Source organism: Salvelinus fontinalis, chromosome 23, assembly GCF_029448725.1.
Source record: "Salvelinus fontinalis isolate EN_2023a chromosome 23, ASM2944872v1, whole genome shotgun sequence".
Classification (NCBI taxonomy): Eukaryota; Metazoa; Chordata; class Actinopteri; order Salmoniformes; family Salmonidae; genus Salvelinus; species Salvelinus fontinalis.
In genome coordinates, this window is record NC_074687.1 from 11,862,966 (window position 1) to 11,879,203 (window position 16,238).

The following is a 16,238-nucleotide window of genomic DNA, read 5'->3' on the forward strand; positions in this document are numbered from 1 at the left end:
TAAAGAGAAAGGCAGGATCCGTGATGTCTCCAAAGTAGGATGACAAATTTATCAAATTTCAGAGGTAAAAATGTCCCATTGCATTAAAAGGCTTAAGGGTGTTTCAACAACATCCTGTTTGACTAAGTCACTTTTTGTAAGGTTCACCGCCACACTGACAGCTCTTCAAACCTTCAGAAGTAAACCGGGATGACTACTTGTTGCTCACCATCCATTCAGTCTGGCTTAATCACATGAACCATAACGTCTCCACAGCTACAGGTAAGACTACTCAGTAAGCACTGCTGGGTAGAATTATATACTGAACAAAAATGTAAATGCAACGATTTTACAAGGAAATCAGTCAATTTAAATAAATTCATTAAGCCTTAATCTATGGATTTCACATGCCTAGGCAGGGGTGGAGCCATGGGTGGGCCTGGGAAGGCATAGGCCCACCCACCCAGATTTTTTTTTTTTACATCACAAAAGGGCTTTATTACAGATATAAATATTCATCAGCTGTCCGGGAAGCTGGTCTCAAGACGATCCCGCAGGTGAAGAAGCTGGATGTTGAGGTCCTGGGCTGGCGTGGTTACACGTGGTCTGTGGTTTAGGTCGATTCAACGTACTGCTCATGGTAGAGAAATGAACATTACATTCTCTGGCAACAGCTTTGATGGACATTCCTGCAGTCAGCATGCCAATTGCATGCTCCCTCAACTTGAGACATCTGTGGCATTGTGTTGTGACAAAACTGCACATTTTAGAGTGGCCTTTTATTGTCCCCAGCACAAGGTGCACCTGTGTAATGATCATGCTTCTTGATGTGGATGGATAATCTTGGCAAAAGAGAAATGCTTACTAGCAGGGATGTGCACAAAATTGGAGCGAAATAAGCTTTGTGCCTATAGAAAATGTACATGTTGCATTTCTAGTTTTGTTCAATATAAATAGTCAAACTCAAACAGGCTGCATAAAAGGTTATATTTAAAGTAAACCTTTTTTGTAGGAAACAAATGTCGACAAAAAATCTTTACATTCTGTATAAAACAAAAACATTTAAAAATAAAAAAGGCAAGATATTGTTTAATGAAGTAGTCCGTGCTGTACAAGTCGACATTCCCTGATAAAAGCTTTGGATTGTCCATCCGGCCAGACAGACAGTGGCTTGGTCAGTTTCCCCTCTTCCTCAGGTCCCATTCCTCAGAATGCCATACTGACTTTTTTCCCCCATAGGACGTTTGAGCTGAAATAGAGGAACATACATTCATTTGAACACCACACCCATATTGTTTATAGAAGACTTTCTTCAATGCAGCCAGTCAAAACACCTACGAGCTCTCATTTCTTCTTCCCCATAGTCAGGTTCTCACTTTTCTTTTTCTGCACCTGAAGAAGAGACATTCACAGCACTGTTCCAGTCACTGCTACACATAAGAACATGCTGATGTATCCTCAAAGAAAACAATCAAACACACACAAATATGTCTGACCTCATTCATGGCATCGTCGATCTGCTTGAGCTCCTCGTATCTGTCTCGTGACTCTCTCAGAGGCTGGATCATCACCTCAATCTGAGGGAACAGCTGAGAGAGACAAGAGGCAGGGTTTATCGTCATCTTCACAGTCGTATTCTCATTTTACAGTCCCATCCATCCGTCGCTCACCTTCATTACGGTCTCAAACATGGGGATGAGGACGAACTTGATGAATCCGATCTGGGCGGTGGGTTTGGTGACCTTTTCTCTGTCCATGAAGGGGGCTACAGGCAGACTCTCTGCCTTCTCCCTGTCACTCTGTTGAAAGAATGGAGAAGAGAGAGAAAGTTCAGTGCAATCCTTCATTTTTAATACAAAACGGCACATACATGGGGTCCGGAATTATTGGATACCTTGATAACCATGATTTTAAAATAAAAAAAATCTGCAGGTTTTCATCAGAGATCTCTCTGTACTTTTCACCGTTCATCTTTCCCTCAATCCTGACTAGTCTCCCAGTCCCTGCCACCATCATGCTTCACTGTAGGGATTGTGCCAGGTGTCCTCCAGACGTGACGCTTGGTATTCAGGCCAAATAGTTCAATCTTGGTTTCATCAGACCAGAGAATCTTGTTTCTCAAACTCCAAACGGGCTGTCATGTGCCTTTCACTGAGGAGTGGCTTCCGTTTGGCCACTCTACCATAAAGGCCTGATTGGTGGAGTGCTGCAGAGATGGTTGTCCTTCTGGAAGGTTCTCCCACCTCCACAGAGGAACTCTTGAGCTCTGTCAGTGTGACCATTGGGTTCTTGGTCACCTCTCTGACCAAGGTCCTTCTCCCCCGATTGCTCAATTTGGCCGGGCGGCCAGCTGTAGGAAGAGTCTTGGTGGTTCCAAACTTCTTCCATTTAAGAATGATGGAGGTCACTGTGTTCTTGGGGAACTTCAATACTGCAGACATGTTTTGGTACCCTTCTCCAGATCTGTGCCTCGACACAATTCTATCTCGGAGCTCTACGGACAATTCATTCAACCTCATGGCTTGGTTTTTGCTCTGACATGCACTGTCAACTGTGGGACCTTATATAGACAGGTGTGTGCCTTTCCAAATAATGTCCAATCAATTGAATTTACCACAGGTGGACTCCAATCAAGTTGTAGAAACATCTCAAGGATGATCAATGGAAACAGGATGTACCTGAGCTGAATTTCGAGTCTCATAAGCAAAGGGTCTGAATACTTATGTAAATAAAGTATTTCAATTTTTTTGTGTTTATACACTTGCAAACATTTCTAAAAAACTGTTTTAAATTTGTCATTATGGGGGTATTGTGTGTATATTGATGAGGATTTTATTTGATACCTTACAGCCTTATTCTAAAATGTAACAAAATGTGGAAAAAGTCAAGGGGTCTGAATACTTTCCGAAGGCACTGTATATGGGGCTTTACACTGTAGGCCATGTACTGTATAAAAACGCATATACAGTACATATGGGGCTTTTACGTACCTGCATGAAGTACTCCTCCAGCAGACAGTCGACCCAGGGCTCAGCCACCTCCATGGGCCGCACCTCGTTAGAGATGTCACAGCACTTAATCAGCACCATCTTCAGCTAGGGGTCAAAGGTTACACAGAACAGAGTTTAATATAGGGAGGGGGTCTACCAGATGGCCCACATAAATAGCAGCAGAAAGGACTAACAAACACACCTAGGGAAGTTGTAAATATAGTATTACTGTATAGGGCAGTAGAACAAATACACTGATTTGCACAAACTATAAGGTAGTGGAAAATATGTATTCTAGGGTCAAATACATAGTCATGTGTATCCTTACACAAGTGACATGCTCTTCATCACTGAAGTCAAAGCGGTCCACTTTATGGTTGAATGAGTCCAGTATCTCGCCATGTCGTGCCATGTCTGTGGCCAGGATCAGTGTGATGATTCCCTAAGACAGAGAGAGAGAGATCAGTGTGATGATTCCGTAAGACAGAGAGAGAGATCAGTGTGATGATTCCCTAAGACGGAGAGAGAGATCAGTGTGATGATTCCCTAAGACAGAGAGAGAGAGAGAGATCAGTGTGATGATTCCCTAAGACAGAGAGAGAGATCAGTGTGATGATTCCCTAAGACAGAGAGATCAGTGTGATGATTCCCTAAGACAGAGAGAGAGAGATCAGTGTGATGATTCCCTAAGACAGAGAGAGAGATCAGTGTGATGATTCCGTAAGACAGAGAGAGAGATCAGTGTGATGATTCCCTAAGACAGAGAGAGAGATCAGTGTGATGATTCCGTAAGACAGAGAGAGAGATCAGTGTGATGATTCCCTAAGACGGAGAGAGAGATCAGTGTGATGATTCCCTAAGACGGAGAGAGAGAGAGAGAGATCAGTGTGATGATTCCCTAAGACAGAGAGAGAGAGATCAGTGTGATGATTCCCTAAGACAGAGAGAGAGAGATCAGTGTGATGATTCTCTAAGACAGACAGAGAGAGATCAGTGTGATGATTCCCTAAGACAGAGAGAGATCAGTGTGATGATTCCCTAAGACAGAGAGAGAGAGATCAGTGTGATGATTCTCTAAGACAGACAGAGAGAGATCAGTGTGATGATTCCCTAAGACAGAGAGAGATCAGTGTGATGATTCCCTAAGACAGAGAGAGATCAGTGTGATGATTCCCTAAGACAGACAGAGAGAGAGAGATCAGTGTGATGATTCCCTAAGACAGAGAGAGAGAGATCAGTGTGATGATTCCCTAAGACAGAGAGAGAGAGATCAGTGTGATGATTCCCTAAGACAGACAGAGAGATCAGTGTGATGATTCCCTAAGACGGAGAGAGAGAGAGAGATCAGTGTGATGATTCCCTAAGACAGACAGAGAGATCAGTGTGATGATTCCCTAAGACAGAGAGAGATCAGTGTGATGATTCCCTAAGACAGACAGAGAGAGAGAGATCAGTGTGATGATTCCCTAAGACGGAGAGAGAGAGATCGGTGTGATGATTCCCTAAGACAGAGAGAGAGATCAGTGTGATGATTCCCTAAGACAGAGAGAGATCAGTGTGATGATTCCCTAAGACGGAGAGACAGAGAGAGATCAGTGTGATGATTCCCTAAGACAGAGAGAGAGATCAGTGTGATGATTCCCTAAGACAGAGAGATCAGTGTGATGATTCCCTAAGACAGACAGAGAGATCAGTGTGATGATTCCCTATGACAGACAGAGAGAGAGAGAGATCAGTGTGATGATTCCCTATGACAGACAGAGACAGAGAGAGATCAGTGTGATGATTCCCTAAGACAGACAGAGAGATCAGTGTGATGGTTCCCTAAGACAGACAGTGAGAGAGATCAGTGTGATGATTCCCTAAGACAGACAGAGAGATCAGTGTGATGATTCCCTAAGACGGAGAGAGAGAGATCAGTGTGATGATTCCCTAAGACAGACAGAGAGATCAGTGTGATGATTCCCTAAGACAGACAGACAGAGAGATCAGCGTGATGATTCCCTAAGACGGAGAGAGAGAGATCAGTGTGATGATTCCCTAAGACAGACAGACAGAGAGATCAGCGTGATGATTCCCTAAGACAGAGAGAGAGATCAGTGTGATGATTCCCTAAGACAGAGAGAGAGAGATCAGTGTGATGATTCCCTAAGACAGAGAGATCAGTGTGATGATTCCCTAAGACAGACAGAGAGATCAGTGTGATGGTTCCCTAAGACAGAGAGAGAGATCAGTGTGATGATTCCCTAAGACGGACAGAGAGATCAGTGTGATGATTCCCTAAGACGGAGAGAGAGAGAGAGATCAGTGTGATGGTTCCCTAAGACAGACAGTGAGAGAGATCAGTGTGATGATTCCCTAAGACAGACAGAGAGATCAGTGTGATGATTCCCTAAGACAGAGAGAGATCAGTGTGATGATTCCCTAAGACAGAGAGATCAGCGTGATGATTCCCTAAGACAGAGAGAGAGATCAGTGTGATGATTCCCTAAGACAGAGAGAGAGAGATCAGTGTGATGATTCCCTAAGACAGAGAGAGAGATCAGTGTGATGATTCCCTAAGACAGAGAGAGAGAGATCAGTGTGATGATTCCCTAAGACAGACAGAGAGATCAGTGTGATGATTCCCTAAGACAGACAGACAGAGAGATCAGCGTGATGATTCCCTAAGACGGAGAGAGAGATCAGTGTGATGATTCCCTAAGACGGAGAGAGAGATCAGTGTGATGATTCCCTAAGACGGAGAGAGAGAGAGAGATCAGTGTGATGATTCCCTAAGACAGAGAGATCAGTGTGATGATTCCCTAAGACAGACAGAGAGAGATCAGTGTGATGATTCCCTAAGACAGAGAGATCAGTGTGATGATTCCCTAAGACAGACAGAGAGAGATCAGTGTGATGATTCCCTAAGACAGAGAGATCAGTGTGATGATTCCCTAAGACAGACAGAGAGATCAGTGTGATGATTCCCTAAGACAGACAGAGAGATCAGTGTGATGATTCCCTAAGACAGAGAGATCAGTGTGATGATTCCCTAAGACAGACAGAGAGAGATCAGTGTGATGATTCCCTAAGACAGACAGAGAGAGAGAGAGATCAGTGTGATGATTCCCTAAGACAGACAGAGAGAGAGAGATCAACGTGATGATTCCCTAAGACAGAGAGAGAGATCAGTGTGATGATTCCCTAAGACAGACAGAGATCAGTGTGATGATTCCCTAAGACGGAGAGATCAGCGTGATGATTCCCTAAGACAGACAGAGAGACAGGTCAGCACACACACACTCCTACCCCCTACCTGACGAATCTGTTTGAAGGCCTCAGCATCGAAGGTGGAGAAGATGTTGCAGTCAGGCTGGGAGAAGATCTGGAAGGCCACGGCACAGTGATGATTCTCCAGAGGAGAGATGTCATTGTAGCGTACCGCAAGCTCCGTCCGTGCGTTTATCTGGTACCTGAGAGAGAGAATTAGTCTCACAGGGGCCATGCTTTCAAATCCCTTCTTGAATGAAACCTGGGTGTCTAGTTTCATTGAATTAGTATAGACAGACTGTGTCTAGTTGCATTGAATTTGTATAGACAGACTGTGTCTAGTTGCATTGAATTTGTATAGACAGACTGTGTCTAGTTGCATTGAATTTGTATAGACAGACTGTCTAGTTGCATTGAATTTGTATAGACAGACTGTCTAGTTGCATTGAATTAGGCTGGACAGACTCTGTCTAGTTGCATTGAATTAGGATGGACAGACTGTCTAGTTGCATTGAATTTGTATAGACAGACTGTGTCTAGTTTCATTGAATTTGTATAGACAGACTGTCTAGTTGCATTGAATTAGGATGGACAGACTGTCTAGTTGCATTGAATTGGGAAGGACAGACTGTCTAGTTGCATTGAATTGGGATGGACAGACTGTCTAGTTTCATTGAATTAGGATGGACAGACTGTGTCTAGTTTCATTGAATTGGGATGGACAGACTGTGTCTAGTTGCATTGAATTAGGATGGACAGACTGTCTAGTTTCATTGAATTTGTATAGACAGACTGTCTAGTTGCATTGAATTAGGATGGACAGACTGTCTAGTTGCATTGAATTTGTATAGACAGACTGTGTCTAGTTTCATTGAATTTGTATAGACAGACTGTCTAGTTGCATTGAATTAGGATGGACAGACTGTCTAGTTGCATTGAATTGGGAAGGACAGACTGTCTAGTTGCATTGAATTGGGATGGACAGACTGTCTAGTTTCATTGAATTAGGATGGACAGACTGTGTCTAGTTTCATTGAATTGGGATGGACAGACTGTGTCTAGTTGCATTGAATTAGGATGGACAGACTGTCTAGTTTCATTGAATTGGGATGGACAGACTGTGTCTAGTTTAATTGAATTAGGATGGACAGACTGTCTAGTTGCATTGAATTAGGATGGACAGACTGTCTAGTTTCATTGAATTGGGATGGACAGACTGTGTCTAGTTGCATTGAATTAGGATGGACAGACTGTCTAGTTTCATTGAATTAGGATGGACAGACTGTCTAGTTTCATTGAATTAGGATGGACAGACTGTGTCTAGTTTCATTGAATTGGGATGGACAGACTGTCTAGTTGCATTGAATTAGGATGGACAGACTGTCTAGTTTCATTGAATTGGGATGGACAGACTGTCTAGTTTCATTGAATTGGGATGGACAGACTGTGTCTAGTTGCATTGAATTAGGATGGACAGACTGTGTCTAGTTTAATTGAATTGGGATGGACAGACTGTCTAGTTGCATTGAATTAGGATGGACAGACTGTCTAGTTTCATTGAATTAGGATGGACAGACTGTCTAGTTGTATTGAATTTGTATAGACAGACTGTCTAGTTGCATTGAATTAGGATGGACAGACTGTGTCTAGTTGCATTGAATTGGGATGGACAGACTGTGTCTAGTTTCATTGAATTAGGATGGACAGACTGTGTCTAGTTTAATTGAATTAGGATGGACAGACTGTCTAGTTGCATTGAATTAGGATGGACAGACTGTCTAGTTTCATTGAATTAGGATGGACAGACTGTCTAGTTGCATTGAATTTGTATAGACAGACTGTCTAGTTTCATTGAATTAGGATGGACAGACTGTCTAGTTTCATTGAATTTGTATAGACAGACTGTCTAGTTTCATTGAATTAGGATGGACAGACTGTCTAGTTGCATTGAATTTGTATAGACAGACTGTCTAGTTTCATTGAATTAGGATGGACAGACTGTCTAGTTTCATTGAATTTGTATAGACAGACTGTCTAGTTTCATTGAATTAGGATGGACAGACTGTCTAGTTGCATTGAATTTGTATAGACAGACTGTCTAGTTTCATTGAATTAGGATGGACAGACTGTCTAGTTTCATTGAATTTGTATAGACAGACTGTCTAGTTTCATTGAATTAGGATGGACAGACTGTCTAGTTGCATTGAATTAGGATGGACAGACTCTAGTTTCATTGAATTAGGATGGACAGACTGTCTAGTTGCATTGAATTAGGATGGACAGACTGTCTAGTTTCATTGAATTAGGATGGACAGACTGTCTAGTTTCATTGAATTAGGATGGACAGACTCTAGTTTCATTGAATTAGGATGGACAGACTGTCTAGTTGCATTGAATTAGGATGGACAGACTGTCTAGTTTCATTGAATTAGGATGGACAGACTGTCTAGTTTCATTGAATTAGGATGGACAGACTGTCTAGTTGCATTGAATTTGTATAGACAGACTGTCTAGTTGCATTGAATTAGGATGGACAGACTGTCTAGTTGCATTGAATTAGGATGGACAGACTGTCTAGTTTCATTGAATTGGGATGGACAGACTGTCTAGTTGCATTGAATTAGGATGGGCAGACTGTCTAGTTTCATTGAATTGGGATGGACAGACTGTCTAGTTTCATTGAATTAGGATGGGCAGACTGTCTAGTTGCATTGAATTAGGATGGACAGACTGTCTAGTTGCATTGAATTAGGATGGACAGACTGTCTAGTTTCATTGAATTGGGATGGACAGACTGTCTAGTTGCATTGAATTAGGATGGACAGACTGTCTAGTTTCATTGAATTAGGATGGACAGACTGTCTAGTTGCATTGAATTAGGATGGACAGACTGTCTAGTTGCATTGAATTAGGATGGACAGACTCTAGTTGCATTGAATTAGGATGGACAGACTCTAGTTGCATTGAATTAGGATGGACAGACTGTCTAGTTGCATTGAATTGGGATGGACAGACTGTCTAGTTGCATTGAATTAGGATGGACAGACTGTCTAGTTGCATTGAATTAGGATGGACAGACTCTAGTTGCATTGAATTAGGATGGGCAGACTGTCTAGTTGCATTGAATTAGGATGGACAGACTGTCTAGTTGCATTGAATTAGGATGGACAGACTGTCTAGTTGCATTGAATTAGGATGGACAGACTCTAGTTGCATTGAATTAGGATGGACAGACTCTAGTTGCATTGAATTGGGATGGACAGACTGTCTAGTTGCATTGAATTTGTATAGACAGACTGTCTAGTTGCATTGAATTAGGATGGACAGACTGTCTAGTTGCATTGAATTAGGATGGACAGACTGTGTCTAGTTGCATTGAATTGGGATGGACAGACTGTGTCTAGTTTAATTGAATTAGGATGGACAGACTGTCTAGTTGCATTGAATTAGGATGGACAGACTGTCTAGTTGCATTGAATTAGGATGGACAGACTGTCTAGTTTCATTGAATTAGGATGGACAGACTGTGTCTAGTTTAATTGAATTAGGATGGACAGACTGTCTAGTTGCATTGAATTTGTATAGACAGACTGTCTAGTTTCATTGAATTAGGATGGACAGACTGTCTAGTTTCATTGAATTTGTATAGACAGACTGTCTAGTTTCATTGAATTAGGATGGACAGACTGTCTAGTTGCATTGAATTTGTATAGACAGACTGTCTAGTTTCATTGAATTAGGATGGACAGACTGTCTAGTTTCATTGAATTTGTATAGACAGACTGTCTAGTTTCATTGAATTAGGATGGACAGACTGTCTAGTTGCATTGAATTTGTATAGACAGACTGTCTAGTTTCATTGAATTAGGATGGACAGACTGTCTAGTTTCATTGAATTTGTATAGACAGACTGTCTAGTTTCATTGAATTAGGATGGACAGACTGTCTAGTTGCATTGAATTAGGATGGACAGACTCTAGTTTCATTGAATTAGGATGGACAGACTGTCTAGTTGCATTGAATTAGGATGGACAGACTGTCTAGTTTCATTGAATTAGGATGGACAGACTGTCTAGTTTCATTGAATTAGGATGGACAGACTCTAGTTTCATTGAATTAGGATGGACAGACTGTCTAGTTGCATTGAATTAGGATGGACAGACTGTCTAGTTTCATTGAATTAGGATGGACAGACTGTCTAGTTTCATTGAATTAGGATGGACAGACTGTCTAGTTGCATTGAATTTGTATAGACAGACTGTCTAGTTGCATTGAATTAGGATGGACAGACTGTCTAGTTGCATTGAATTAGGATGGACAGACTGTCTAGTTTCATTGAATTGGGATGGACAGACTGTCTAGTTGCATTGAATTAGGATGGGCAGACTGTCTAGTTTCATTGAATTGGGATGGACAGACTGTCTAGTTTCATTGAATTAGGATGGGCAGACTGTCTAGTTGCATTGAATTAGGATGGACAGACTGTCTAGTTGCATTGAATTAGGATGGACAGACTGTCTAGTTTCATTGAATTGGGATGGACAGACTGTCTAGTTGCATTGAATTAGGATGGACAGACTGTCTAGTTTCATTGAATTAGGATGGACAGACTGTCTAGTTGCATTGAATTAGGATGGACAGACTGTCTAGTTGCATTGAATTAGGATGGACAGACTCTAGTTGCATTGAATTAGGATGGACAGACTCTAGTTGCATTGAATTAGGATGGACAGACTGTCTAGTTGCATTGAATTGGGATGGACAGACTGTCTAGTTGCATTGAATTAGGATGGACAGACTGTCTAGTTGCATTGAATTAGGATGGACAGACTCTAGTTGCATTGAATTAGGATGGGCAGACTGTCTAGTTGCATTGAATTAGGATGGACAGACTGTCTAGTTGCATTGAATTAGGATGGACAGACTGTCTAGTTGCATTGAATTAGGATGGACAGACTCTAGTTGCATTGAATTAGGATGGACAGACTCTAGTTGCATTGAATTAGGATGGACAGACTCTAGTTGCATTGAATTAGGATGGACAGACTGTCTAGTTGCATTGAATTGGGATGGACAGACTGTCTAGTTGCATTGAATTAGGATGGACAGACTGTCTAGTTGCATTGAATTAGGATGGACAGACTCTAGTTGCATTGAATTAGGATGGGCAGACTGTCTAGTTGCATTGAATTAGGATGGACAGACTGTCTAGTTTAATTGAATTAGGATGGACAGACTGTCTAGTTTCATTGAATTGGGATGGACAGACTGTCTAGTTGCATTGAATTAGGATGGACAGACTGTGTCTAGTTGCATTGAATTAGGATGGACAGACTGTCTAGTTTCATTGAATTAGGATGGACAGACTGTGTCTAGTTTCATTGAATTGGGATGGACAGACTGTGTCTAGTTTCATTGAATTAGGATGGACAGACTGTCTAGTTTCATTGAATTAGGATGGACAGACTGTCTAGTTTCATTGAATTAGGATGGACAGACTGTCTAGTTGCATTGAATTAGGATGGACAGACTGTCTAGTTTCATTGAATTAGGATGGACAGACTGTGTCTAGTTTCATTGAATTAGGATGGACAGACTGTCTAGTTTCATTGAATTAGGATGGACAGACTGTCTAGTTTCATTGAATTGGGATGGACAGACTGTCTAGTTTCATTGAATTAGGATGGACAGACTGTCTAGTTTCATTGAATTAGGATGGACAGACTGTGTCTAGTTTCATTGAATTAGGATGGACAGACTGTCTAGTTTCATTGAATTAGGATGGACAGACTGTCTAGTTTCATTGAATTAGGATGGACAGACTGTCTAGTTTCATTGAATTAGGATGGACAGACTGTCTAGTTTCATTGAATTAGGATGGACAGACTGTGTCTAGTTTCATTGAATTAGGATGGACAGACTGTCTAGTTTCATTGAATTAGGATGGACAGACTGTCTAGTTTCATTGAATTAGGATGGACAGACTGTCTAGTTTCATTGAATTAGGATGGACAGACTGTCTAGTTTCATTGAATTAGGATGGACAGACTGTCTAGTTTCATTGAATTAGGATGGACAGACTGTGTCTAGTTTCATTGAATTAGGATGGACAGACTGTCTAGTTTCATTGAATTAGGATGGACAGACTGTCTAGTTTCATTGAATTAGGATGGACAGACTGTGTCTAGTTTCATTGAATTAGGATGGACAGACTGTCTAGTTTCATTGAATTAGGATGGACAGACTGTGTCTAGTTTCATTGAATTAGGATGGACAGACTGTCTAGTTTCATTGAATTGGGATGGACAGACTGTCTAGTTTCATTGAATTAGGATGGACAGACTGTCTAGTTGCATTGAATTAGGATGGACAGACTGTCTAGTTTCATTGAATTAGGATGGACAGACTGTGTCTAGTTTCATTGAATTAGGATGGACAGACTGTCTAGTTTCATTGAATTAGGATGGACAGACTGTCTAGTTTCATTGAATTAGGATGGACAGACTGTCTAGTTTCATTGAATTAGGATGGACAGACTGTCTAGTTGCATTGAATTAGGATGGACAGACTGTGTCTAGTTGCATTGAATTAGGATGGACAGACTGTCTAGTTTCATTGAATTAGGATGGACAGACTGTGTCTAGTTTCATTGAATTAGGATGGACAGACTGTCTAGTTGCATTGAATTAGGATGGACAGACTGTCTAGTTGCATTGAATTAGGATGGACAGACTGTCTAGTTGCATTGAATTAGGATGGACAGACTGTCTAGTTGCATTGAATTAGGATGGACAGACTCTAGTTGCATTGAATTGGGATGGACAGACTGTCTAGTTTCATTGAATTGGGATGGACAGACTGTCTAGTTGCATTGAATTAGGATGGACAGACTCTAGTTGCATTGAATTAGGATGGACAGACTGTCTAGTTTCATTGAATTGGGATGGACAGACTGTCTAGTTGCATTGAATCAGGATGGACAGACTGTGTCTAGTTTCATTGAATTGGGATGGACAGACTGTCTAGTTGCATTGAATCAGGATGGACAGACTGTCTAGTTTCATTGAATTAGGATGGACAGACTGTCTAGTTTCATTGAATTGGGATGGACAGACTGTGTCTAGTTTCATTGAATTGGGATGGACAGACTGTCTAGTTGCATTGAATTAGGATGGACAGACTGTGTCTAGTTTCATTGAATTAGGATGGACAGACTGTCTAGTTTCATTGAATTAGGATGGACAGACTGTGTCTAGTTTCATTGAATTAGGATGGACAGACTGTCTAGTTTCATTGAATTAGGATGGACAGACTGTCTAGTTTCATTGAATTAGGATGGACAGACTGTCTAGTTTCATTGAATTTGTATAGACAGACTGTCTAGTTTCATTGAATTAGGATGGACAGACTGTCTAGTTGCATTGAATTTGTATAGACAGACTGTCTAGTTTCATTGAATTAGGATGGACAGACTGTCTAGTTTCATTGAATTTGTATAGACAGACTGTCTAGTTTCATTGAATTAGGATGGACAGACTGTCTAGTTGCATTGAATTAGGATGGACAGACTCTAGTTTCATTGAATTAGGATGGACAGACTGTCTAGTTGCATTGAATTAGGATGGACAGACTGTCTAGTTTCATTGAATTAGGATGGACAGACTGTCTAGTTTCATTGAATTAGGATGGACAGACTCTAGTTTCATTGAATTAGGATGGACAGACTGTCTAGTTGCATTGAATTAGGATGGACAGACTGTCTAGTTTCATTGAATTAGGATGGACAGACTGTCTAGTTTCATTGAATTAGGATGGACAGACTGTCTAGTTGCATTGAATTTGTATAGACAGACTGTCTAGTTGCATTGAATTAGGATGGACAGACTGTCTAGTTGCATTGAATTAGGATGGACAGACTGTCTAGTTTCATTGAATTGGGATGGACAGACTGTCTAGTTGCATTGAATTAGGATGGGCAGACTGTCTAGTTTCATTGAATTGGGATGGACAGACTGTCTAGTTTCATTGAATTAGGATGGGCAGACTGTCTAGTTGCATTGAATTAGGATGGACAGACTGTCTAGTTGCATTGAATTAGGATGGACAGACTGTCTAGTTTCATTGAATTGGGATGGACAGACTGTCTAGTTGCATTGAATTAGGATGGACAGACTGTCTAGTTTCATTGAATTAGGATGGACAGACTGTCTAGTTGCATTGAATTAGGATGGACAGACTGTCTAGTTGCATTGAATTAGGATGGACAGACTCTAGTTGCATTGAATTAGGATGGACAGACTCTAGTTGCATTGAATTAGGATGGACAGACTGTCTAGTTGCATTGAATTGGGATGGACAGACTGTCTAGTTGCATTGAATTAGGATGGACAGACTGTCTAGTTGCATTGAATTAGGATGGACAGACTCTAGTTGCATTGAATTAGGATGGGCAGACTGTCTAGTTGCATTGAATTAGGATGGACAGACTGTCTAGTTGCATTGAATTAGGATGGACAGACTGTCTAGTTGCATTGAATTAGGATGGACAGACTCTAGTTGCATTGAATTAGGATGGACAGACTCTAGTTGCATTGAATTGGGATGGACAGACTGTCTAGTTGCATTGAATTTGTATAGACAGACTGTCTAGTTGCATTGAATTAGGATGGACAGACTGTCTAGTTGCATTGAATTAGGATGGACAGACTGTGTCTAGTTGCATTGAATTGGGATGGACAGACTGTGTCTAGTTTAATTGAATTAGGATGGACAGACTGTCTAGTTGCATTGAATTAGGATGGACAGACTGTCTAGTTTCATTGAATTAGGATGGACAGACTGTGTCTAGTTTAATTGAATTAGGATGGACAGACTGTCTAGTTGCATTGAATTTGTATAGACAGACTGTCTAGTTTCATTGAATTAGGATGGACAGACTGTCTAGTTTCATTGAATTTGTATAGACAGACTGTCTAGTTTCATTGAATTAGGATGGACAGACTGTCTAGTTGCATTGAATTTGTATAGACAGACTGTCTAGTTTCATTGAATTAGGATGGACAGACTGTCTAGTTTCATTGAATTTGTATAGACAGACTGTCTAGTTTCATTGAATTAGGATGGACAGACTGTCTAGTTGCATTGAATTTGTATAGACAGACTGTCTAGTTTCATTGAATTAGGATGGACAGACTGTCTAGTTTCATTGAATTTGTATAGACAGACTGTCTAGTTTCATTGAATTAGGATGGACAGACTGTCTAGTTGCATTGAATTAGGATGGACAGACTCTAGTTTCATTGAATTAGGATGGACAGACTGTCTAGTTGCATTGAATTAGGATGGACAGACTGTCTAGTTTCATTGAATTAGGATGGACAGACTGTCTAGTTTCATTGAATTAGGATGGACAGACTCTAGTTTCATTGAATTAGGATGGACAGACTGTCTAGTTGCATTGAATTAGGATGGACAGACTGTCTAGTTTCATTGAATTAGGATGGACAGACTGTCTAGTTTCATTGAATTAGGATGGACAGACTGTCTAGTTGCATTGAATTTGTATAGACAGACTGTCTAGTTGCATTGAATTAGGATGGACAGACTGTCTAGTTGCATTGAATTAGGATGGACAGACTGTCTAGTTTCATTGAATTGGGATGGACAGACTGTCTAGTTGCATTGAATTAGGATGGGCAGACTGTCTAGTTTCATTGAATTGGGATGGACAGACTGTCTAGTTTCATTGAATTAGGATGGGCAGACTGTCTAGTTGCATTGAATTAGGATGGACAGACTGTCTAGTTGCATTGAATTAGGATGGACAGACTGTCTAGTTTCATTGAATTGGGATGGACAGACTGTCTAGTTGCATTGAATTAGGATGGACAGACTGTCTAGTTTCATTGAATTAGGATGGACAGACTGTCTAGTTGCATTGAATTAGGATGGACAGACTGTCTAGTTGCATTGAATTAGGATGGACAGACTCTAGTTGCATTGAATTAGGATGGACAG

At 40.9% G+C, this 16,238-nt stretch overlaps 1 protein-coding gene across 2 annotated transcripts in view; it reads right to left on the reverse strand.

The window, feature by feature from the left end:
* Positions 1-952: 952 nt before the first annotated feature.
* The window catches only part of LOC129820858 (high affinity cGMP-specific 3',5'-cyclic phosphodiesterase 9A-like), a 66,614-nt gene continuing 51,328 nt past the window's right edge, over positions 953-16,238 (reverse strand). For both annotated transcript variants that reach the window (XM_055877902.1, XM_055877903.1), the window contains 7 exons: positions 6,268-6,424; positions 3,298-3,411; positions 2,970-3,074; positions 1,650-1,778; positions 1,476-1,568; positions 1,318-1,371; positions 953-1,228 (listed from right to left, as the gene is read on the reverse strand). In XM_055877902.1, the coding sequence (XP_055733877.1) occupies positions 1,324-1,371; positions 1,476-1,568; positions 1,650-1,778; positions 2,970-3,074; positions 3,298-3,411; positions 6,268-6,424 (646 nt within the window). In that variant the 3' untranslated portion in view covers positions 953-1,228; positions 1,318-1,323. The remainder of the gene's footprint in view (positions 1,229-1,317; positions 1,372-1,475; positions 1,569-1,649; positions 1,779-2,969; positions 3,075-3,297; positions 3,412-6,267; positions 6,425-16,238) is intronic.